The sequence below is a fragment of the Emydura macquarii genome, unplaced genomic scaffold (genome assembly GCF_026122565.2).
Source record: "Emydura macquarii macquarii isolate MOO-44397 ecotype Brisbane River unplaced genomic scaffold, CSIRO-AGI_Emac_v2 contig_450, whole genome shotgun sequence".
Lineage (NCBI taxonomy): Eukaryota > Metazoa > Chordata > Testudines > Chelidae > Emydura > Emydura macquarii.
The window spans coordinates 14,416,728-14,441,990 of record NW_027130587.1 but is presented as its reverse complement, the minus strand read 5'-3'; the positions used below and the strand labels follow the sequence as shown (position 1 = coordinate 14,441,990).

General features: G+C 47.6%; 2 protein-coding genes across 3 annotated transcripts in view; one reads left to right on the top strand and one right to left on the bottom strand.

Annotated features, from left to right (window-relative positions):
• Positions 1-1,412: 1,412 nt before the first annotated feature.
• On the top strand, positions 1,413-23,351 carry DUSP14 (dual specificity phosphatase 14). The gene is made up of 2 exons (XM_067538097.1): positions 1,413-1,535; positions 22,184-23,351. Exon 2 carries the CDS (start codon positions 22,304-22,306, stop codon positions 22,898-22,900), a length of 597 nt encoding a protein of 198 aa, XP_067394198.1. The 5' UTR covers positions 1,413-1,535; positions 22,184-22,303; the 3' UTR covers positions 22,901-23,351.
• Positions 17,475-25,263, bottom strand: part of SYNRG (synergin gamma) — a 69,455-nt gene continuing 61,666 nt past the window's right edge. Inside the window, exons 21-22 of one of the 2 annotated variants that reach the window (XR_010918002.1) lie at positions 20,484-20,662; positions 17,475-17,586 (exon numbers count right to left, since the gene is read on the bottom strand). Coding sequence is in view for 1 of the 2 variants with exons in the window: in XM_067538093.1 (XP_067394194.1) it covers positions 20,564-20,662 (99 nt within the window). In the remaining variant the exon portion in view is untranslated. Of the gene's footprint in view, positions 17,587-20,363; positions 20,663-25,263 lie in introns of those variants that run through there. The other variant, XM_067538093.1, reaches the window with a different exon arrangement.

Genomic DNA, 25,263 nt, shown 5'->3' with positions numbered 1-25,263 from the left:
GGCCATGTTTTCCATCTGAATGGTCAGTGAGACAAACCTTTTCCCCTACCAAAAATTTTTGAGATCACACCAGCCCATTTGACATTGGCCCTCCAGACATCAGTAAATCTGGACCACCCCTCTTACCATTTTGATTTTAGAAACACACACTCTACCTGCTTCACTTGTCTTTCTAGCAGGGCCCCCACATGGGGGGAAGGGGAAAAAGGGTACACTTTACCAGGCCCCGGAGGTCTGGACCCAGACTGCAACCCCAATTACCATGAGTAAAAGTTTTTTCATGGCTCATGAGATTGCAGGTATAGGATGAGGGATTGTGGCACGTGTGTGGGAGGGGGTCCGTGTTACACGTTTGTACTGGGCCCGAAAAAATGATGCTTGGGCCCTGCTTTCTAGCCACTCCTTGAAGGGATTTCCATAGACCCATCACCGCCGTGTCGGCGCACTTTCTCCCATCCCTGGGAGGCAGGGGAACCTGAGCCCCATTCTGGGGATCGGGAGCAGAGGCTCTGAGAGGCTCAGTGGCTTGTCACTCCGGAGGCCTGTGACGGAGCTGGGAACTACCGGGATCTCAGACCAGTGCCTTAACCACGCGGTCCGCAGTAGAAGTCAAAGACTCTGGAGAAGGGACAGGAGCTAAGGGGCTGGTTGCGGCTGTGCTCTCTCTCATGCGCTGTTTTCAGTGTCTAATATACATGGATAAAAATGCCAACACTGGACCTAGAGCTGTCATGTACACTGGTCCCTTTCAAGAAAACCACAAACACCAGCATGTTTGGGGGGTTGAACCACAGGACTGGGTCTCAGGAGATGTGGGGGTCTGTCTGGTTGACCTTGGATAACTCTCTCTGCCTCACTTCCCCTCTCATAAGATGGGGTCAGGGACACTGATCTGCCTAATGGGTGGGGAGGTTTAACTGGCTAATGCCTGTAAAGTGCCACAGAAAAGCCAAGTCACGTTCCTGTGATTTTGCCCAGGAACGGGTGTGTTTCTGAACTTGTAAAGGGCGGCGGGCTAAAGCTAATAGAACATAAAAGCACCATCAGGGGACTGCGTCTCTAATGGTGCGAATCAGATCAGAACAGGCGTTTAAGGGCCATCTCCAGAACTGCATTCAGGGGACAGTCATGGTACACGGACGCAAGAGAAAACAGGCTTGTATCCTGAACCTTCAGCTGCTGATTTCCTAGGAAGAAGCGCTGTCCCTTTAACATGCAGACAGACACTCTCTGAGTTTGCCTCACTCGGCTTTGGGGAAGAGCCAGGCTAGCTGAGCCTGGAGAACGGTATCTTGGTAACTAACACACACACTGAGCTGCTAACACTGAGGGGAAGGAAAAGGAGGAGGGGCTGGCATAGGCGGAGAGCCTGAGATCAGATGTCAGCAGCTCAGGGAGACATTCCCAGGAAGGGAAAAGTGCTGCTCATTCATTATCCTGCGCTGGGACAGTCTGGACCACAGCTGCTCTGGTGGAGAAGCAGCAACCTAGGAAGTGAACTGCTGAGGATCCTGTTGATGTCTCCCACCACAAAGGTAAGAGAGAAATGCCAAACAGTCGGACGTTTTAGGCTCCAGAGGTGAACTCTTAAAGAAACTCACTGACCTGGAGGGGATTATTCAGCTGCACTACCCAGGTGCTGGATGAGATGTTAAGCTGTTTGCAATATATATATAAAAATTGAGTTGTAACAAATATTCAATGCATCAGTGAACAAATATTCAGCCCTGGTGTTAAGAAGTCAGACAGCAATTGGGGGGAAGGGAGAAGGGAAGGTGAATAGGAAGCCTAGGTTGTTGCTGAGATAATTTGAGTTTAGTCCCTTAATAAAGCCAGCCAATTTGGAAATTTGGTCAAGGGGGTCTCTGGGGGAAAACAAAAATAGCCTAACAGTGTCAGAGCTGTTCTCCCCACCCCTCCACCCCCTTATTGCTTGGAGTTTGCACAGGCCTCTCAGTCTCCAGTGTATGTTTCTCCCATGATGTCTAGGAGGCATGTCTGTCCCCACCTCTGGAAAGACAGGAGCCTAATGTGAAAAATAAACTGTGTGTGCAATCCCCAGAGGGAATTCATCTCTGTGCCGCCAGTGGATTGTCAAAAGGTACAGCTCACTGGACGAGGTTGCTGGGAGGGAAGAGAGGGAAAGGAAGAACTGGAAAACGGAGGGGTGGGGGAGAGATATCATCTATTGCCACAGCAATCCCAAGGGATGTTAGACAATCGGCTGTGTTGTCCTGCCCAGGCAGGAGGGAGAGGGCTTATTTTGTGGTGTTGCAAAGGATAAAAAAGTAAATGTCTTATGGTTATATATTTTTCCTCTTTAAACCCAACTGACATCGAAAGCTGGAAATTCTTAATGAAACTGACCAGCAAGATGTCCAACTAAGGAGTATTATTTTGATTGCACAATTAAAGCCACAGCAGATGTTACTGTCTTCCAGTAAGAAAGCTGAATCTAAAAACGTGTCCATAATTAGAGGGGTATTTATATAGAATATACCTATACTGAAGTTTGTTTTTCAATGCTAAGCTGATCCTAATGTTGGTTTAATTGGCTAGGTGTTGCCAGATGCCTTTATTTTATCTCAGCCCAGATGCCCGCTTTGATGCACTGTTCGGTTGCAGCTTGCAGATGCTATTTTCAGTCACCTTTAGAACTCTTTGAAATGATTACTGGGGTTGTGTTTTTCATGGCCTCTGTAAGCCTCACCAAGAGAGAGAAATGTTTGCTGCTTCATTTATTGTAGTGAAAGTCAAAGAAATATTGAAATTGCAGAAAGAGGCAGAGGGTTAAGCAAAAAGGCTCCCTCGCCTAGGTTACCCCTGTTGCTCATTTGAGGCAAAGCCCTGAGGAATGGCGTGTTTACTTCTCTCTCTGTGGGGCCGTTCTTGCGCCTTGGAATTCGATGGGAGCTTTGCCTGTGATGTGCTGAACACCCCAGTTCCCAGCAACCTTGCAGTGGGTTTTTTTGGAACCAATCATCTGCCCAGCCTCAGTATCCAGGCTGGACGTGGGGCAGAGGTCGCGAGGGATTGGGGTGGGGGGGGAAGGAATACTTCCCCCCGTGCCGCAATGTAGCAGGGGCTGCAGTTAGCTCCAGGGGGCCTTATGAAGCTTCCCTGCAGGGCAGAAGATGGGAGAATCTGTGTTGCATTAGACCCTCCAGGATGGATGTTATTGATCTACCGCACTGTCCTTGGGGCTAGTGGGCCAAGTGAACAAACACCAGGGGCCCAAATCTTGGGCCTTCTGCAGTCCTGACTCAGGATAAACTCGCCCACTGGGACCGGATGAGGATCTGGCCCCCTGCCTGTTCCTGCTTTACGCCGCCTGACCCGTGGGACTTCCACAGGCCGGTGACTAGATCCCATTGCATGCGAGGAGTGGGTGCAGATGCTCGTTGCATCTAGGATGGGGGGGCCTCAACGTCCCGCAGTGCAGGTGCCATCTCCTCGAGCTGCCCAACAGAAGGTGCTGAGCTGAGCGCCTCGCCACCACCACAAGTACCAGGCTGGGGCTGCAGGCTTGCGACCACCAGTCCTGTCTCTCTTTCTACGGCATGGGGATGCCCTTTCCCCTTAGCCTCTCTGTGCCTCCGCTCCCCCTCTGTAAACCAGGGAGAACGGCACTGCCCTGTCTCTCAGGGAGGTTGTGAGGATAAATGCATTAAGGATTGTGAGGTGTTCAGATACTGCAGGAACCGGGGGCCACACAAGGATCCAAGAGTGCGAGCGACACACACAGGACAGTCTGAAACCAGCACTTCAGTGAGCACACACGACCCATCTACAAATTCCACACAGCTGCCTACCCCTGGCCTGTGGGACCAAGGGGCCAAACCATGGAGCCCTTCCTCATTCAAATAGACTCACTCAAACCGATGGGTCTATCGGAGTGACTAAGTGTTTCTCCACATGAGTAATGGTTGCACAATGTAGCTCAAGGTAAACAGGGTGGGGCAAATTCTGCTCACACCAGTGTAAATCCAGAGCAGCCCCCTGAAGGGAATGGAGTTATTCCAGATTTCCACCAGTGTAATCAAGATCAGAATTTTGACTGGTCCTTACGATAGAAACAGAGCTTTTGTTTCTCTCCCTGCTCCTCAGGGCAGCATCTGAGGCCCTTACAGAAGTCAGAGACACGCCCACCTAGTTTCAACACGATCGATTTCTGGTTCTCTCTGGGGGTGCTCACTTTGCTTTTTCGGGAGTCCCCTGAAGTGACACTCCATCGCTGGGAAAACACGACCCAGAGCTGTGCCCCGGTCAGTAAAGGCTGACCTCAGACCTGCCACTGTTGTCACACACGGTCACTGGCATTTTTGTGGAGGCTGGCACAGTTCAGACTACAAATGTCCCTCAGTTTCGCTAGCTGGATCTGTTTCCCTGAATCAGCTTCGGAATTGCTGCTACGGGCAGGATGGATAATCGATAACTGGCTTGTGGCTGTGATGAGACTGGAAAAAGATTATAATCTGTTCAAATTGGAGAGCAAATTAGTTTCTTTCATTCTGCGAACCCAGAAAATTGACATGGATCCTCTGTTATCTCATTACACATCCAGCTTATCCAGAATGAGGCAGCTGTAGGAGGAGTGTATGGGATAGCTTTGAAAAGATACCAGCTGTTGGGGTACCTTTATGTCAAGACAGGCCTACATCATCATCTTCTCTAATAATTTATTCCATCAACTGACCTCTGAGTTAGCAGGATACATTCCTCTACATTCACCAGAGCCATTAGGACACTCAGCCCAGGCCCAAGGGCGTGTCCCAGTGGCATCGGTGAATAGCCTGGTTCTCCTTTCATGCTGGTGTCATTGCATTGGGCCAAATTTTCTCCTGGGGCAAACTGGCCCAGTTTACTCCAGGAGAGGATTTGGCCCCTAGGCAGCCATCTGTGCAAGTCAGGAGTGAGACGCGAATCAAACCAGGTGTGTTTAATTTCCAGTGATAGGGAGGAAAAAGTGAAGCCCTAGGTCCAACCCTCCTGCCTTAAAGAGGAGGCTGCAGACTCTCTGCCATATGCTCTGCATTTACAGTCTCTTGGTTGGGACAATGCGAAGAGAATTTCTCCTCCTCACCTCCACGCCCCCCAGCGCAAAACTGAAACAAGAAATATTCACACAGGCCCAAAGACGAGCTCGGCGTCACACACTGGCCATTTCTTGATCAGTCGGGGCAGCCATTCAAAATGTCACATTGTGATGCAGGGACTGACCCTGGGTGACATTTGAAAATCCCAAGAGTTGGAGGCCAGTTGCGTTCGGTTTGGTTGTAACGCTCAAAAGTACAGCCCTGTGGGGGTGAAGAATGAGCCTCTGTCCAGTCAGGGCACTGAGGAATTTCTGTGCGCGTGTGCTTGAGCGTCGCTGTAGTGGAAACCAGTATTGCCACTGTACTAGCCGGGCCAGCGCATCCAAAGAGCTGGGGGCGTGGGGGAGAAGGTCAACGCTCCTGAACGTGAACAAACATTAGACCTGCACCCCGTTTGACAGGGACAGTAACTAACGAGGCAAGAGGGAGAGATCTGCCCCTGAGCTCTTGTGCCTATGCACCGACTCCAGAAGAGTCATCCAAATGCAGCAGTGGGAGTCCGGGCCCCCAGTCACATTAGGCCCACGAAACAAAGCCCCTATCCCATCGGGGTGCCTCGTCCTAGCTTTATTTCCCCGGAGGACTGTTTCTGCCAATCAAATGGGATGTGGCAAGTTTCCCACAACCCTCTCCAACTTCAGATCAGACAATTCCCCTCCCCACCTCCCTGCCAGGTATGCTTCCTTATGGCTTGAAAAAGGGCATGCTGCGTTTCCGTAAAGCAAAGGGAAATTCAGAGAGTTAGGGTGAGGTGGCTACTGGACTTAAAATTAACAAAGAAATCTCCGGATTGCAGCACCAGGTCTCCTGCTGTTTGGAAGCAAATCTAGAAACACAATTTGAATTCTAGTGCGCCAATTCCATCCCCCCCACGCACCCTATATAAGCATCACAGCACTAAAAATATAGCTGGAGACAGCTGCCCAGTGAATTTCGCATGCAGAACACAACCAAGTTCCAACACCAAGATTAACATTTAGAATCCGTTCTTATCAAGCCATTATTTCCTCCCCTCTTTCCCCCCGTAAAAACAACATGCTGGCTTGAGTCTACTGCCAAGTGCTCTCAACAGCATTAGTAACTCCTTTTTTCCTCCAGCATCATAGTTTCACTGGCTCAACAAACAAGAGGTTGGATTACCTGGAATTTCTCTTCATCACAGAAACCTCATTGTGGAGGTTTTTGTTTTAGACAGTAATTCACAAGGCCAGGAATGTCTATTCACGAAGGAAGGAAGAATTCATTTACCCTTAGTTCTGAGCAACAGGCCATACAAGTAGAAGTTGGTGAAGCCTTAAGCAGGTAGGGGAAATTATCCGCAGAGCGCCGCAGAACAGGCGGGGTGCGCGAGGGACCTGTCCCTGCTTTGCCCAGCATGGGGCCGTGAGAAGCATTTGCTGCCACCCGTAAGCTTTATTTTAAAAGAACGGATTCAAACTGGCTTCATCTCCTCTCTCCCCAAACGCACCCCAATCTTGCTGAGAAAGTGACCCCATTCCTTAGCTCCACTGCTGTAGGTGGGAGGCCAGGAGCCGGGAAACAAATGAGTTTCAAAATAGCTTATTACTGCTCTAACTTTGGAGGTGGCCTTCCACACACAGAGCCCCGCTCCACCCTTCTTTCAGCTGTCGGCGAGATTCCTCACTGCCTTCCCCGAACTGCCGTGCAGCTTTGACAGGCCTTTTCGAACAGCTGCTGCCTATCCCCCGAGGTGGTTACATTCCAGTGGTAAAAGCAGCAATTCCTCTAGCCCTGTGAAATCGGGCAGGCAGGTGGCTCATGAGACTCGATTAATTCACTGATGGAACACTGAGATTCTCCAATAAAGGATGGTTATTAGCATTTGCACATTCAGGAGCAGTTTGTCGCGTTCGGGGATCAATTTGGATGAGAATCAGCATGAAAGTGCCAGTTCATTTCTGCTGAATGTTGTAATGAATCTGTAGCCACCCAGGATTTCACGGTCATCCCTGTGCTGCACGCTTGGGACTTCACAGTGGCATGGGAATGGCACCGAGCGGAGGCGGAGCTCTGTCTAGATGACAGAGCTCAGATCCTCTTGCTCCAAAACACTGCCCTCTGCCACTGGAACTAAAGGAGAAACTTCCATGAGGAGTGAGCGGTATAGGCCTATGACAGTTAGATGAGCAGTTCTGACTCTACCCAGCAGAGGGCAATGTAACACCCTTCCCCCCCCCAGTTCCTTACAGTTTCATTGTTTAAACGTTAGGGAATAGATTCTTTATTGATGCTGAATAGTGCCTGGCTGCTAGAGCAGTTCCACTGACCAAATTGGGACGAATCAGTTGGAGCAGATATTCATCACGTTATTCCAGTAAGTGCTAAGTGAAAGCCACTTGGACACTGCTTTACAAACACCAGGGGAAAATTACGTAGCGATGGGATTGGGAGTCTCAGATTGGGAAAAGCAAAGCAGCAACACTTTCCTAAACGCCCCCGACAACCCAAACTCCACCCCCTGACAAGGGCAAACCGAGCCGCACAACTTCAGAATAGGATTGGCCTTCTTCTCTCTTTGTGTGTTTTGACAAGTAATGAAATGGGAGCCAATGCTGGTATTTAAGTCATCGTCATTAGGCTTCAGACTTGAGACAGACGGGGCAGGTCACAGCTCTGAGGTGTTTTCGGCTGCCTGCAGACTCAGGCAGCGATCATTGCAATGAAAGCTCAGATTCTGGAGCACCACGATGCAGCCAATAGGGAGAAGTATTGACTCGCTAGGTCACTGCAAGCCGGCCCAATCCAAGCCTGTCATTCTGTCACATGGCAGTGGTAGTGATGTGTCACTTTACAGGAAGAGGCTGGGATGTTCATAAATACCCATTTCAGACGTTTGTAAATATCAGCATGTGCTCTGTTCCCTCCCTCCCCCATTCCCTAGCCTAAATCCTTCCCCAGCCTCTGCAAAACAGCTGCGAGCTCCCTCATGGTGCGAGGATGTCAGCAGCTGGCAGGATCCAGCTATCAAGCGGGGAAAAAAAGCAGCCCGGACTGTTCCTATTCCTCAAAGCGGAGGGGGAGGAGGGATGCGATGCTGCATGCCAGACACACCCTGTACCTGTCGGAGAGCTCAGCTTAGCTCCTGGGGAAGATGCTACGGCAGCTAAACAGAGTTTGAGGCACTAGGGAGCATTTCCAAAGCAGCACACGTGCAGAATGCTTTGGGTCATCGGAGAAAACGTCATCCACCCAAAATCCCAACCCCTATTCTCCGCACCACACCCCTTCGTTACAGCCCCTCCTAGAACGCATCGCTCTTGTGGCACCCGAGGTTGCTAAATGAGAAGGAGAAGAGCCAACACCGAGTGCACGTGCCTGAACAGGGCAAGCGCAGGATCTTATTGTAACTCTCGCCTTGCCTCCTGCCCCACTTTCTGGCTGCTTGTTGGGTCCTGTAGCTTGCAAGCTCCTCTTACCCGTTCTGCAGCCTGACATTGTAAAAGAGCAATGACGATCAGGGACTGAACATGGCTCAGCCACACTTTGTATTCAAGGGGCATCTATAAACAACAGGTTAGGAAACCCAGTTAACAGAGGCTTTCAACTATCTAGAGTTCAGCTGCTTAATAAGTTGCTTATAGCCGTCTAGAATATATACTACAGATGGCCTTCAGAGCTACACCACAAGGCAAGGGAGACTCCAGTCCTAGTCTACACTAGGGTTTTCCACGCGCTAGCGTAGGTCAGAAGCAGGAGTTTTCACTCTCCAGGCCACCCAGCCCTGCTTTGGAGCTACCCTGGTCCTAGATGGATGGGGACTAGTCGAAGTGTAGCTGTATCTTAGCTAGGCAGCTCTGCTTCTCACTTGGATACAGTCACAAGGCAGCAGATCTCAGACCTTACACTGCACCCGAGATCTGCAAATGTTCGGATATAATACAGCAACTGCGTGTGCTTAATGCTTCTGTACACCCGTCTGATGTACAGCTCCCTGTGCTTACCTTGATCTATGTAAATCAGTGTTGGCCTCCTAATTAAGCACCTGGACGTATAGGAATCGGATTACGCAACTCTCCCCCTTCGAAGGTTTTGCTATCACTTTCAGGACGTTTCACGCATCCAGTTACAAGTAACCGAGAAGCTAGTTGAAAAGGGCAGGTCTGCTCTTCAAAGTGACTGTGTAAGAAGTGGCACCATCATGCTGGAGAGACCCCTTGTGCTTTTTACTTCCATCAACCCTGCAAAGCCAATCCAGCTGGAGTCTGCTTCTTTCTTATGTGCCATCAACAGACTTGTTTACTGCACTGCAATCAGTCATGCCTGTGCAAACCGAACAGAGGCAATGAAGTTTTATAGATCTCAGGTTACATCGGTGTCACTGAGGGTGCAGAGGTGACTGATGTCCTGCAGAACATTCATTGCTGTTGATGGTGCATGAGAAGGAAAGAACCCAGCCTGACTCTCAGATCCCCTGCTGAATCTGCTGGGCGGGCGAGTAGGGAATTCTTTATACTTGCTGACTGAACATATTTTATTCGGATTCATTGAGAGATGATGAACGTGGAACCTCATGAGGCCATATTAACATAGTCTCTGTTTCCAGAGTAGAGGCATGTTGTAAACTCAACCTTAAAACCTCAGGGAAATGCTAGTTTGTTATTATTTGTATGCAGCAGTGTCTGAGTCCCAGTCACGGATCGGGCCCCCCACTGTGTTAGACACTGTACAAACACAGAACAAAAAGATGGCTTACAGTTTCTGAGTTAATGGATGATTTTCAGGAATTAAAACCAGCTAGCCCCATTCTGCACTGACTTACACTCTGTAGAAGCCAGTTGGGTAACATGGAGGGCTAAGTCAGCACAGAATTTGGTTCAAGGTTTGCACCGTACACCTTTATCCTCAGCCTTAATTTAGAGACACACCACCAAGGCCGTCTCCATCTTTTCTAAAACTATTTAATTTTTACCACCTGGTTTCAATTGACTCGTTCTTTACTGACTTGCTTTTCTCCCATCACGAGGTTGTACTGATGGGCTCGGAATCAGCTATAACTTTTGCGGGAAGAGTCGAGGTATCATCACAGACAGCTCAATGAGCACATCAACCGTTACCCAAAGGCAGCAAAGCAAAAGCTAGCATAGGACGTTGGATGCAGTTAGAAAGGAACATGGGAATAAACCATGAATACTGGAATGGCACCATTGTCTGAATCAACAGCAATCCACAGCTCAAACCCCACCCCCACTTCAGCCACAAAATGGCAACAACAACAATAATCATCCCGTGTCCCCTCCAGGCCATTGTTCACACACAGGATTGTAGGATACAGTAGGCCAAGCCACTGTTTGTCTGACGGATCAAGAAAAGGTTACGAAGCCACTGATACTGGGGCAGAAGTTTCGGGCAGTACTTTCTGCCCAAGTATGTGATTCTCTGTTGGACACTCCTACCTCCCAGCTGCTCTCCCTAGAACACGGAGATTAGGTCTTTACAAACCACTAGGAGGAAGGAAGAGACAGGCCCAGACGTAGGCATGAGTCTTCAGGGTAGAAGAAACCACCCCCGACTCCACTCAAGCAACACCAGCCCCTGGAGACGCTTTGGAAGGCATGCTCTCCCCTGAAACCCATTTTAAATACCACGATCCAAGAAAAGCAGTGAACTTTGCAGTGATTTGCTGCTTAGCCTGGCTCAGAAGAGCCCCAAGCAGACTAGCTCACTCCGTGCCTATAATATTGACTCCTCTTTACTACAGGAATAGTGCACATTTGTCATGTCTAAAATGAATAATTTAACCTCTCTTGGGAGAAGGGAAAGATCCTGCTTCAATACTGACATTTCACACACCCAGGCCACTAATCTAATTAAAACTCCAGACAATGCTCCAGGAAAAGACCAGGGACTTACATTTCCTTTCTCTCAGAGAAAATCAATCCTCTAGATTTAGTTATTTCCCCAAATGGTACCACAATGGGCTGGTTGCAAGTAATTCAGGGTCTGAGACGCGCTTTGTACTTATTTAATAATTTAATTTACTCTTAAGTACCACTTTTCATCAGTAGATCACAAAGCAGGTCAGTATTGTTATCGCCATTTTACAGATACAGAAACTGAGGCACAGAGAAGTAAAGTGACATGCCCAAAGTCACACAGCAGGCCAGTGGCAGAGCTGACCCTAGAACCCAGCTCTCCCAAGTCCTAGACCAAGCCGCCATTCACTAGGCCACACTGCCTCCCCAATTTCATTGGCTCCAGCATGCCAAAGGCTCAGCAAGACATGTGATCAGTAACTGATGGATGCGGATATCATTTCCTTGTTGTTACCTTACTTTTCAAATAGGAATCTATCTCCAATATGAAGCACCAAGGGCCAGATTTTCACATGCTCATCGGCCACCATTAGAGCCGGCTTTTTAGGAGCTCTGCTGCCGTGCAGCCTCTGAATAAAGAGCCAGGTTTCAGGACTGTCAACTCCACGTATCCAAAATTATCCTATTAGGCCCATGAGATGGTCTTAAAATTTTTTTTAAAAATTACTATGTTAGGTTCTTTTTATTTGCCTTCTGGTTTCTGAGCTTTTTTCAAGCATTTCTCTGCATCCAAGGCCTAGAAACTTAGTGTATTTGAAAACAGAAGCCGAGAGTCTCATGCAATGACATGATTCCAGGAGCTGGGGCAATCAGACAGACCCCCACAGGTCACATGACTTGCAATGAAAGTCACAAGAGTTGGCAACAGTGTGTAATTTTCAAGAGTTCAGCACTCCACAGGCACAGCTTTTGGGAAAAATCAGGCCCCTTGTTTCAGTGCCTAAAGATAAACTGATCTCTTTCAAAGAGCTGGCCCAGATTGCGAGTGCTGGGCCCATCTGAAAAACCTCAGCTGCAGTGTTTGACAGGTGTGCAGACACAAAACCCAGGGCACATCAACCTAAAGCTTTAATTTAGGTCTCTTATATCAGCTTGGGGATGCTTAGAGGCACTAGAAATCTGCTGCCCTGGAATTTGTACACATTCCACTATTGTACCCAGGGATTTTGGGTATTTCCCATCGTCTCTGCATTTTAAGCAAACAGCACCAGATTAGCAACCCTGATGGAGACCGAGAGACGCCATCTACCCACAGCACTGGCAGCGGCAACGCAAGCATCTCCCATGCTGCTTAGTGTATCTCAGTCCTGACCCGAAGAGCCCACCTCAACAAGTGAGAGGATACAGCTCAGTCCTTCGCTCACAGAGCACCCGGCCTGCCTGCTGAGGCTCCCGCTGCTCCTTCGAGACTGTCTCGCCATAAGAAACCACATACCTGTTAGCTGACATATCAAATCCGGCCAGCGGCACCCAGGGTCCGGGGGAGGTGGGCAGCAAGTTAGGCCGGCTGCAGCAGCGGCTGTTCTCCACTGATCAGGACGCAGACCAGCTGCAAGGCTTCAACCTGATGAGCTGGAAGTAGGACGGAGGCAAACTCTGCCGGGGGCTCTGAGGGTTTGCCAGTCCTGCCCCATAAATCCACACCGGAGACCAGCGCTGAGGGTGACTCAATCACCTGGCTGGTATCTGCCTGGGAGGGGCCTGGAGCCCTTGAATATGGGATCTTCTCAAACACATAATCAGCCTGGCTCCGCCCCACCTCCCTATAAACATATGACTGCAAGAATCCACCAATCTCCACCAGAGGGGAGGAGCTTGCTTCTGTTCCCTATCCCTCCCCATGTTATAAGGCCCACAGTCCTCCCCTGCCCCCCATGGTGGCCAAGAGCGGCTACCACCAAACGCGTGTGGGGCGTGTCCCGTGTCCCAGCGCCTGAGCGCTGCAGCGCTAGCTTGGCCAAGACCTGGCAAGCGTCTAGAGGCTCCTTGTGGATTAGTAGCTCTGCACTGTTAGGGCACAGGCTGCCAGTAGGACTACAAATCAGGGGCCCTCGCAAGATGGGAAACCCTCCACTGACTGGCCTAAGGGCCGCCCTCGGCCAGCAGGGATTCCTAGCCACCCCTGAGCCGACAGAGCAGCTTTGATGCAGTGACCGAGAAGAGAAGGATTCCACCTGCTGCCCTGTGCCAGCCTCCCGTCCCCCCCCTGCTATTAATTTTTCCAGAACAAAGAAAACTCCTCCCTTTGAAGTGGACTGGGGTAGTTTGCTGTAAAAACAACCCTCCGAATCGTATTGCTGTGCAACTGAAATGTGGCCAGCGTGCCTTTCTTAATGTTGTCTCCGCACCGCGCCGAGGGAGGTTTGGAAACGTAACACAGCTTCACTGAAGGCAGTGGGACATCAGCACGCAGATCGCGTTCATCCGCAGGAGGCTTCCACGCCGGCGGGGCAGCGACACTCTGGGAGCAAAGCAGGGGGAAGGGAGCCGCGTCTGTCTCAGTGGATGTATTGTGCTGGCAGAGTTCAAATTAAAGGACGATGTGTGGGGTTTTGGGGCCAATGGTTAGTGATCAGAGATGCACAGCTTAGCACACTGGGGACCAGCTCGCTCCTGGACTCTTGCTGCGGCTAGGAACAATGTCAGGACTGCTTGGCCTTATGAGAGGGGAGCCTGTGTGGGAAGTACTTAGTTATGACTAGGATTTTCCTGGGTTCATTGATTTTTAGGCCAGAAGGGACCATCATGATGACCTGCTGCATAAAGTCAATGAGATTTGGGCACAGAGGCCCAGGAATTAGGAGCCTAACTATGTTTGAGGACCTGGTCCCTACCTCCATGAGGCTCCTTTGAAAATCCCACATTTATGTGATCAAGCAGGGACAACCAAACCGAAGAGGAGGAGGGAGGAAGGAGACACTTTTTCACTCCCCAGCCCACTCTCCCTAGCAGAAGAGTTGCTGGCACTTGAGAGACGAATAAGATGATTCAGGATGTGTTGAGGAGCAAAGCAAATGACGCTGCTTCCTGCTGTGAGAGCTCAGAATAGCCTCCGTGCTGCACTTTCAAACCCCAGTGCCTTCTGTGATGTTGAGCTGCACAGTCACATAGTGATCCTGTGCTAACACCCGAACTGCTGGCGGCTGTGCGAGCGGGCCTGCTGTACCCGTGCCCTGCTTTGCTAAGGTGCGCCATTTTTTCCTCTTATGCCATCACTGGATTAGTTGGAGGCTCGGCTGCCTGCTTAGCTCATTTGTGCTTCAGCAGCTCTTTTCCACGGTGTGATTAAGCTAGCTGCTGTTGGAAAGAGCCCCCCTTTTGCATGGTATGGTCATAGTGGTTCTTGTGTTAAGAGCAATTGTGTTAAGAGTCCAGAGGGCAGTGAGAAAAATATCTGGCTTTATTGAGAGAGTAATTCAACTGAGTTTAATGGAAACCACAATGGCAGAAATTCAGTGAAGACTTGGTCCCAAGAAACTTCACTAGCCAAAGAGAGGTGCAAGCTTCATAATAAATTGTGCGTGTAAACACACACACACAATCCCATTTAGCAGAGACACCCCCCCCCCAGCACCAATGCTATGGCCCTTTACTAAAAGAGAATTCACTCAGCAGGATGTTTTGCACACGGGGAACTGGTCAGTAGAGGGACTGGGGCATAATTACCTGCCCCCAGGTGATGTATCACAGTGATACCATCAAACAAACTCTAGGATGCCGCTAGCTAGCGCTGAAAAGTTGTAAATTAACCCTTTCATGGTAGAGTGACTGGGACAGTGCTCACTGATTCACGGCGGGTGCCAAATCCCCCTTCATTACATTGCTGTGGCTGAAGGGCTGCTTTGAGGAGCCTGGCGGCGTGTTCCCTGACAGCCCTGGGAACTGCACACATGGCAATACAGTCTGGGAGCTGGCCCATAACTGAAGGCACCAGATACGCTAGCACATTCCATTAGACACTGTCCGTGCTCCTTAATCCGATGGGCTGTTCGGTTACGTTTACCGCCGCGAATAGCTACTGCTCGGGGGATAAGCATGCCTTGATTTTATATTGATTTTATCCTCTCATTTTGCCAAGTGGGGCAAGGTGCTGGGTATTCCAAGGGCAGCACCCCCACCATTTTTGTGAATGTCAAATCGACCCATCGCACAGGCATGTATGTGTATCTAGTAAGATTTATGAGCAACATCACATGTTAACCAGCAGCACAAAAACCCACCAACAATGGATTGGAATTTTACACTGGCGGTAAGAGGCCATCTAAGGCCAGATACTACAGCAGTACCGGAAATGTGCTGCAATCCACATGCAGGCAGCTACGTGCAACACAGGCTGATGTGCCACTTACAAAGCAGGACTGGTTTGCTGAGTGTAAAAGTATTAATGATTGGATGGCTGCAGAAAGTAGCTTCATGAAATGCAGCAGCACGTCTACAGCAGGCACCAGGGCCCTGGGGTGAAGCACCGTGACTCTCCTGGGAGCATCCTGAGACTGGCTGGTTGCGCTGTCTATGTTGTTGAGCAGCTGGTTATTGCTAATGAACTGTCGTTTCTGGCGAGAGCTGGGCAGGGGGATTTGGAGCATTCGGCCAGGGCTAGTGTAACACGATGCTCCTGGAGGGGTTGTGGGCAGCAGGGAGCAAACCCAGGAGCTTGGGATCGAAACGCATGAGCCGCCACTCACTGAAGTAACAGAGCCAGTTCTGGTAGCTGGACAGACTCCGAACTCTCAGAGCTCTTCCAGCCACTCCAGTGAGACAGAGACACAGCGCGGGTTACACACGGTTGCTGATTCACGTCCAGCTCCGGTCACTGGCGACAGAGTTGTTAATGGGTGGTGGCCTATATGACCTAAGCTGGGGGGCCACAATCCACTTCCCCTGAGATGGATGGCTCCATTGGCAAAGCCAGCCTCTGCCGAGAACTTGCAGACTGAAAGGACCACAGAGACTGAGCTCCCCTCTCACTCCTAGGAGGGAGGACACTAGGTTAAGGCTGGGACTCACTGGCAAAATTCGGATGTTGCTCCTAACTATTTGTACAAATCATCAGGAAGCAATAGGGCTGAGCTGCAGGGCAAGGGGATTAAAAAGTGCCCGTCCGTCTTGCTAGCAAGACAAGTTCATCACATTATAATTAGCCACAAGCTCTAGAGGCCTCTCTTCTGCCTCTGGAAAGAGCCGATGCATCAAGCTTAATATTTAAGACTGACACTCGCTCACTCCTCCTCGACTCCACCGTGTGTCGGAACAGAAGATCTGATCTCTAAGAACCATGTTATCCGCTGCACTGCATAGGAGAATGCACTGTGCTGACTGAAATCAAATAGCCTTGTACACAGCAGTTAAGATGCTGCTAACGTCAGAGCCCACACAGCGCAGCCTGTGTCACTGCTGGATGAGAAAATGAGTTGGAGCTGATTTTAGCACTGGCAGGGCCTACCATGGCAGGGACTGGTAGGGTGGAGGTGGGGGTATAGGAATTAGCTGCAGATTGCATCCCTCTACTGTAGAAAGAGAGACAGCCTGGTGCAAGCCCCGAGCATAGAGCCCCGCTCGGGCAGGCGATGGTGGTTGTGAACTGAAAAGGATTTTTTTTTTTAATTGCACCCTTTTTTTGTGTGTTTTTTTTTATGATGGACAAAACTCCATGAAAGTGTTGGGATTTTTTTTTCCTCTTAATTTTTTTTTAACCTTAAAAAAAAAACAATATCAGGAAAAACAAATGTGGTCTGCCCTGGTCAGGCTCTTAGCGAGACAAGGTGAATGAGGTGGTATCGTTTATTGGACAAGTTTCTGTTGGTGAGAGAAAAGCTTTTGAACTCCACTGAGCTCTTCTTCCAGTCTGGTCAGTTGCTGGCAGCTACAAAGTTACCTCCTTTCCCAAAAGAGTTTATTACCAAGGAGCCTTTAAGGGGCATTAGAAACAAACAAAGAATGTAAATAGTCTAACTAATACTCCATTGCTCAGCATTTTGGCTCTTTTTATGCCATCATTCCACCAGCCACCACAGAGTTTTCCAGGCAACAACTAACCTGGTTTTTGTCATGTCAACAAACAGAAATTGTATTTATTTATAGCTAAAATCTTTCAGAGTTCTTAATGCAGCAGACAAAACCAAACCACACAAAGCCATAAGCCCACCTTTGCGGGTGACTTTTAAGGGCAGCCCTTACATTAGCATGGACCAAAATCCAAAGGTAACAATCAATCAGTTCATCCTTCTGACTCTCCAGTTCTGCTGCATTGTTTACACCAATAGTTCTCACACTTACTTGAGTGCATCCCTCTTCTTCGTCTGTAGCAGTTTACGTCCCCAGTCCCCTGCCACACAAGTACATATACTGATTTAAAAAAACCCAACTATGTGACTCTCACTAAATATTCAAACAGTAAAGCATTGATTCAAACAAAGCCAATGATCCATTATAATAGGAGCAAAAGCAAAAATGCAATTGTTGTCAGTTCTTACAATTAAATGTGCACACCACGTCATAGCAAATAGATTGACGTACGGATGGCAATGACTTCGTATAACGCTATGCAAGCTTAACAGAAATCCATCAAAACGCACAGCATCATCTAGAGTCAAATGCACCATGCCATCGGAGCACCTGATGTGTCTGGAGGAATCCACTTTGCTGGTCACTCATTGCTGTGGGTCAAATGTGCACAGTTAAGTTTCTTTCTCTAGAGCTTCTCATCCCTCCCCTCCCCCCCGGGGGAACCCATCCCCCAGTTTGAGAACCTCTGGTTTACACTATCAATGGGACCCTGGTATTTTAAGTTAGAAGAGTGTCCTGCCTTCCTCTGCCTCTCTCAAATCATTGAGTCACTACAGCGGAGATTTTTTAAGGCACAAAGAGGAGTTTGCTGCCCGACTCTCACTGACGTTCAATTAGGTGTCCAAATGCCCTTCGTGTCTCTTACAGTCTCCCTCTACAAGCGTTATGCTCCTGTGTTGTCTATCCTGATCAAGAGCAGAGCTGCCCAAGACAGAGAGCGAATTACATAAAGGGAAATGGCGTCAAGGAAATGGGGAAACATGGAGCTGGCTGATTCCTAACAACAAAAGCTGAGCTATGAATAAATACCAAAAAACATGGGCCTTGAGTTCGATGTTAAAAAAAATGCGTAGGTGTCACTGCTGGAAGGAACCCCCTTGCCAAAGTGATCATTGGCCGTTTACTTGTTCTAGGCTGGGCGGTGAAGCTTGTGGTAGTTACAACTTGATCATGGCTGTATGGTCTTTCGGCAAAGCCCGTTTTGTACCCAAATGAAAATTACTCTGACCATAGGTGCTGGAACTAGGGGTTCCGGGGTGCTCCATCATATACAGGTTTTACAGAGTGGTTCAATGGCTCTCAGCAACCCCGTTATACAAAGTGTTCCAGCACCGCTGTCTGTGACTGCAGGAGCAGGCGAATCTCAGCGGCATGTTTGCATGTTGCCACTACTTACAGTCAAAGAGAAAGGGCCTCCAACGGTGCATTTGCTGAGCTTACACATCCTTCTGCAAAGCAGATGGTCTTAAACAATCATATTTCTCCTGCCTCCAATCTCGTTTGTCTCAGTTCCTGAGCCACAGTTAGTCTGTGTCGAAGGTGCTGTGGGCCTCTGAGTAGCAGCAGAGGTGCATTAAGTTACTCTTCTGCAGGGTTTTGCAAGGGATGCCTTTTATAACACTAACAAATCCATGGTCATCCAGAAACCTCACCGTGCTGTGTGCTACAGTCATGGACAGCAGGGGCAGAACTCTGACCCTCTTGCCCTCTTAATTTAGCTAAAGGAAAACATCTATTAGCAGTAGAAGATGCATGAAACACAGCTGAGCTGTTCTGAATTCTGTCCAACAGAGGTCAGGGATATACCTGCCCCTTCACCAGTTGCATTCCAATAGTCATAAGCTGGATCCACACCAGACATCCTTGGGGATTTTGACTGCTTGCGCCAGGCAGATGTAGTTATTTCTATAGCACTGTAGATGTACATGGCTCTTTACGGGCCAGGAAGAGAAAAGCCCCTCCTATTGTTTACAGTCTGTAGTGTAGCCTTTATCGCTTGTTCGTACTGGCTGGCTGTCTTCTAAGCAGAAATCCTAGCAGGTCAGATCGACCCTTCAGACTGCGCTTTTTAAACTGGCTCACTTCTACAGGGGATGTAGTCTGCCTGCCCATTGCACTTGATTGGACATCTGACACCAGCATACCATGTTTTATTTATCTCCTGAGATACAGGCTCCAAAAGACCAAATCAGCTTTTCCTTTGCCCTCTACGTTCACCTGAGCGCTTTCCCATCTCAAGCTCAGCGTGCGGTTTGTTGGTAGCTAAACATCCATGTAAGGGAAAAAAATTCCCTCCCTGAGGCAACCTCCTAGTAACCCCCCAACCTCAGGCTAGGGCAACGCAGAGAATGCCAGCCATGCCTACCTCAAGTCTCTGGCTTTTGGCACGCTTTAGAACATGCTACAGCATGGGTAGCAAAAGGAAAAGTAGAGCACAAAGGAAACGGAATGAAAACGAAACTAAACAAAATACTGAAAGCTATTTCAGAGGAGGCTATTCCTCACCCTTCGCCTTGGCCTTAATCCACACCTGAGTAGCATTTGCAGGAGGACAGCCGTGTGTTGCTTATGTTCATCAAGCATTCTTTCAGGGAGCTACATTATTTTTAGACTAGCACATCGATGTAAAAAGGGAGCTCTCCCCTTCAGATGACTTAACGCTCACCTGATACTGTACAACAAAACTATGGCATTCGTGTCACGCTCCTGCAGCCAGATCAGAAAAGTTGAGCACTGAATTTGGCTTTGAGTCAACTGACTACAGCACTTTTCTCCTCTGGCGTTGAAAATTATTGGAATGCTTTTCTGTCGCCAGAGTCATGAAATGATCATTTCCTCTTGTCAGAGGAATGCTGTAACCCTACCAGAGAAAAAATGACCCCTTCCCGTAGCGAGCTGGCCTGTTCTCCTAAAGGACTCTCTTTTTGGTAGAAGACACTTCAAAAAACCTACCAGGGAAAGAGGATGGTCTTGTAATTAAGGCACCAGATTGGGATTGTGGAGAACTGGGTTGTATTGCCAGCTCCATTTAGGATTCACTATGTGACTTACAGCAAGGAATAGAGACAGTTGCTTAATGGGGGATCTCAGTTCCCCTGCTTGTATGTTGTATGCCTGGGCCTATCTTGTCTACAGTGGAGTCAAATGTTCATGATATGTGATGGTTTTCTTAAAGCCATGTCATTAAGTGAGAATCCCAGCTTTCCCTTTAAAAAAAAGGAGGGAGAGTTTCTAGTCTTCAGAAAAGCAGAGAAAAGGCTGAAAAAATGATCCAGATGCACCCTACACGCTCAAACCAGAGAAAACAAAACGAACCCAACATTTATCATATTTAAGCAAATTAATGGGGGTTTTTTTGTGGGAGGGGAGGTGGTAGAGGCTGACTCAGGATTTTGAATAATGGGGCTGGCCATACTGTGTTTATTTAAGATGTAAGCTCTTCAGAGGAGGAGCAGTCTATATTATCCTATGGACATTCACCACCTACCCTACTAATAGTAAATCCTCGTTCTTCTGCCTCTTCAGGTTTGGATAGACTGTGTGAACAGCAGCAGCTGTAGCGGTGCCTTAGATCTGTGTCCAAAGCGAGCGTTCCACAAAAGGAAAGGTGTCCACTGAACTTAATGGCTCGCGACCCTTCTTTTTCCATTCTTTCTGATGTAGAGTCTGATGGGGATAATAGAGCGATTTTATTCCTTTGAGAAAGCCAATTTACATACATGCTCTTGCTGGATGGGCATAGCCGAAACATCCAGGCAGCTACGTAACAAGTCATGGCTGCATACGTAAAGACCGCATCCAGGGCAGTCAAACTCAAGACCATCAACACCAAAAACTCAAGTCCTTGCTGCTTGAGCTAAAGGAGTAATTTAGTTAGGATAAAAGCTTGCTACGCGCTCACCGCTAACAAGAAAAATCCACCAGCCTGAGACGGCATCACACATTAAATCAGCGTATTACAGATACATGCCGGAAACCAGGCTGACACTGTTAAAAGTATCACTAGGTTACTGGTGATCTAACATGTCTGCAATACCGTGTTGAACACAAAATGTTATGGCGAGTTTGTCTCTTTGATACATAGATGTTTTAGGCCAGAAGGGACCAGTCCATAGAGAAACACTGCATTAGATCATCTGCTCTGTCCCCCTGTATATCTTAGGCCTTTACATTTCACCCAGTTTCCTCTGTACTGAGCCCACTAACTTGGTTTGACTAAAGCATAATTTGTGTTTGGCTAACGCAAATCAAGTCTTTGGATGAATAACTCCCAACACCAGCTGAAAAGAACTGCTGCCAATTTTTGTTTCTAGACTTAGATTGTTTAAAGATGACCTGCAAATGATTAAAATAAACTGGGATTGTGCTCTTCTTCGCTTCTCTGTGGTCTTGAGAGAAAGGCTGACAGGTTGCTGGGAAAAAAGGTGTTGAAAAGGTTTTTTCTTTGTTCTGCCTGGTAGGTTTCTGAAATAGCAGGAATGCCCAGCTCTGGTCTTTGCTGTTTTGCAGGAGGAAATGTTTACGGTATCAGAGGCTGTGCACTGCTACCTCATAAAGCTGAAGTGAAGGGGAGGAGTTCTCCTTCCTAAAGAAAGGCTTCCTTTCTCCAGTACATTAGTCACTGACATTAAAGAGGCATTAAAAAAATAATCCTAAAAGAATCAATCTAAACATCTCTTCCCCTTGTACTCATTCAGCTTTCACTCTCTTGGCTCTGGTAATGGTACCATTTTATTCATTCTCCAGCCAGTCAGCTAGACAGAGCCTGACTTTCTAATGTATGTGTGGGGAGGACACACACAGAGGAATGCTCTAATGTTTATTTACTTTCTGGGTGACCTAATTTAGATGTGTAAAAAGGGAAAGTGCATTTGAGAGGAAGGAGCTGTAAACCCCTACAGCATGTGTATATGTTAATATCCAATAAAATAGTTCTCCAGAGTTCCCTTGAGCCACAACCAGTCTACTGAAAAGTAATTAGGAGTGAAAAATCTCTTCCAAACTTAACTGACGATTATTTGTATTGGTGTGGGGCCCAACTGCGCACACAGAACAGAAAGGCAGCCCCTGCCCTGGCGAGCAAACAGCACCAGGGGCACTCCAGGGTACAGACGAATTGTGCCTTACTACATTGAAGGGCTGCTGTTCTATCGATCCCACTTACACAGTGTTGCTTGTGTTTTCCAGGGTTAGGAACCAAGTGGAGAAAGTTCTTACTTATTAAAACCTCCGGGCGAGACAATTTCCTTGGCAGAAGATCACATTGGATCCCTTCCCATAATGGAAGCCTGAGACACAGGAACCTCCATGACCTCCAGAAACCACAACTCCTTACCACGAGCTCTGATGGCACCTCGCATGTTTACTGAAGAGGACCTTGGGGGTATTGCCCAAATCACCCCCTCTCTGTACCTAAGCAGAGGCAGCGTAGCCTCGAACCGACAACTGCTTCTGGCCCGGGGTATCACCTGCATAATCAATGCCACCATTGAGATCCCCAACTTTAACTGGTCCCAGTTTGAATATGTCAAAGTGCCTCTGGCTGACACGCCCAATGCCCCCATTTCCTTATACTTTGACAGCGTTGCTGATAAGATACACAGCGTCATGCGGAAGCACGGGGCCACCTTAGTCCACTGCGCGGCTGGCGTGAGCAGATCGGCCACCCTGTGCATTGCTTATCTGATGAAGTACCACAAAGTGTCTCTGTTCGAGGCTTACAACTGGGTCAAGTCGAGACGCCCTGTCATACGCCCCAACGTGGGTTTCTGGAGGCAGCTGATAGACTATGAGCGGAAGCTATTCGGGAAGACGACGGTTAAAATGATACAGACGCCATATGGTATACTCCCAGACGTTTATGAGAGAGAGGGGAGACACTTCATGCCTTACTGGGGGATTTAATGTGACTGCGTCAACAGGAAGAATAAGAGCACAAGAGACTTGCTGTTCTGTGTCTACCAGACTGGAGACATTCCCTTCTTTTTCGATGGCTGACTTTTAGTTCTTTACCATACAGCAGAACCTCACGAATTGTCATGTCCCTAACCAGCGAGGCCAACCATTTCCAAAAAACATATACATACAGGGAATCCTTGCCCTACCTTCCCTTGATATTACAGTGAGCTCTCTCTACTAAATTTAATTCTTCCACAAAGCATCCCCGGCATTCAGTTTGCTGTATACTATAAGTGAAGAACTAAAAGGCACTTGGCAGAGTTAATGAACAAAGTACGCTTTGTGATGAGGTAGCCTGGATATTTCTTTAGTAGCTTCTTTTCTTCCTTGCAAAACCCTGTAGCTGATAAGGACTGGCAGTAGCACAAAATGAATGAGGTCCAACTCTAAACTCTAACTCAGTGTGTTTGTTTTATTAGGAGACAGTGGGGGAGGAGTGCGGTACTGTGTTGCTAATGCTATCATTTTCTTAAACTATCATAGTGATCTCAGTATACAGTGTCAGAGATCAGTAGCCAGCTTTTTAAATCTTTAGAAGAAGTTAAGCCAGTCAAAGTCTGCCATAAATAAAACAAACAAGACAGACAAATGGATGCTGCAATGTCCCTCTCCCCCCATTCCACACCAAGGTAATAGCTCCTGCAAGCATTTATTCACCAGAATAATTTGATGTACATGAGTAAGTGTTTGCGTGATTGGGGAGCAAACAGCAGAGCTCATTTCAAAGTGAAGCTCAGTACAGAAGTGATGGGTTAACCTTTCCCACACACTGGCCAGCCAAAGGAATGCTTAGCGAGCTTTGTCTACTTAGCAACCTTCCCAAAGGGGTTGAGCTGTATTTTTTTAGGATTCAGTCAACCAGTAAATTGAAAGTAGGTAAATCTGCTTGATAACTCTGCTGTAAGTATAGTCATCATCTGCCTCAGATCTTTTCCGAGTCACTGCGTGATGGCCTCAAGGATTATGTTAAAACAACGAGAGTCCGGTAGCACTTTAAAGACTAACAAATTTCTGCAGGCATAAGCTTTCGTGGGCTTGCATTCCTGGATTTTTCTAAGCAAAATACGTTAATCTGTTAAAACCTCCAGTGTCTTTATTTAGAAGTCTGCTTTGTTTTGCTTCTGATCAGAAAAAAAAATTCCAACCTGAAAAGTGGTAGAAGATATTAGATGATATGACAGCTGAGTCATGAGTATCATCCACACCCTTGCATATCACTAACAAACATAGCTGGAACATTGAAAGAACAAAGCAAGTAATTTACTCAACAAGACAGTTTGCGTCCTTCCCTGTATCTCTAAAGGAGGAAGAAACAGATTTCTGGATAATTTGATATTTAATTTAAATGAGAGACTATACTTGTAAAAATAATCTCAATAAAGATTAAAACTAGAACCCAGGAGTTCTTTTCATAATCGGGTTCTTAAACATCTCTGAAATTCCAGTGACAACACTAGTTAAACCTCAATAGCAACGTTACTACAAATCACAAATACAAATGCACTTTTATTAAATCTTTTAATCAATTACCATTAACTTGACTAAACTGTGTACATTCAATCTAGACCTTCAAGACACATTACCATAGATCTCTCACTACAGAAAAGCCAGGCATTGAATTTGGCTCATTATTGCATTTTTATCCTTTGAGTTGTATTTGAATTTCTGAAATGCAGATATTCTGGTTTAAGAAAAGTATGGGAAATGATCAATGTGTTTGTCATAATGGTTTGTCACCCCAGGCAGTGTACAGTCTACAACTTAGTAGGCAGGATTCTGGTCTTCCACAGTGAGTCAGAACAACTGAAAAAATGGAGTCCCTTGTGAAAAAACAATGTTTAAATGGGATCAGAATCAGGCTCTTATAACACAAACTGTACATGGATCAGTGGGAAAAGAAAATCTAGTTGGAATCATGATAGAGGGGTGGGCCTGAATCCAAGAGATACATTTTGATTAACTTAGTACTGGAAATCAGTTTTCAAATGAGCGGTGAAGATCTGAATTTCACCACAGTGGGCAGGTACCACTTGCTGAAAACCATCTACTGGAAGAGAAAACGCTACATTAGCTTCTAGGGTCAGAGTCAATGTCCAGTGAAGTCAGTGGAAGGACTCCCATTGAAATCAGTGGCCAGTGAATTGAACCCCAAGGTGACTTACTGCGTTTGGTGGTGCAAGGAGATATAAAAAGAGAACTCTGGATACCTCTTGAGGCATAGATATGAGAAGCATAAATGGAAAATCACACCAGCTATAGGCTCAACACATACATGAACCCAAGGTTTTGGGTGTAATGAGACCATTGTT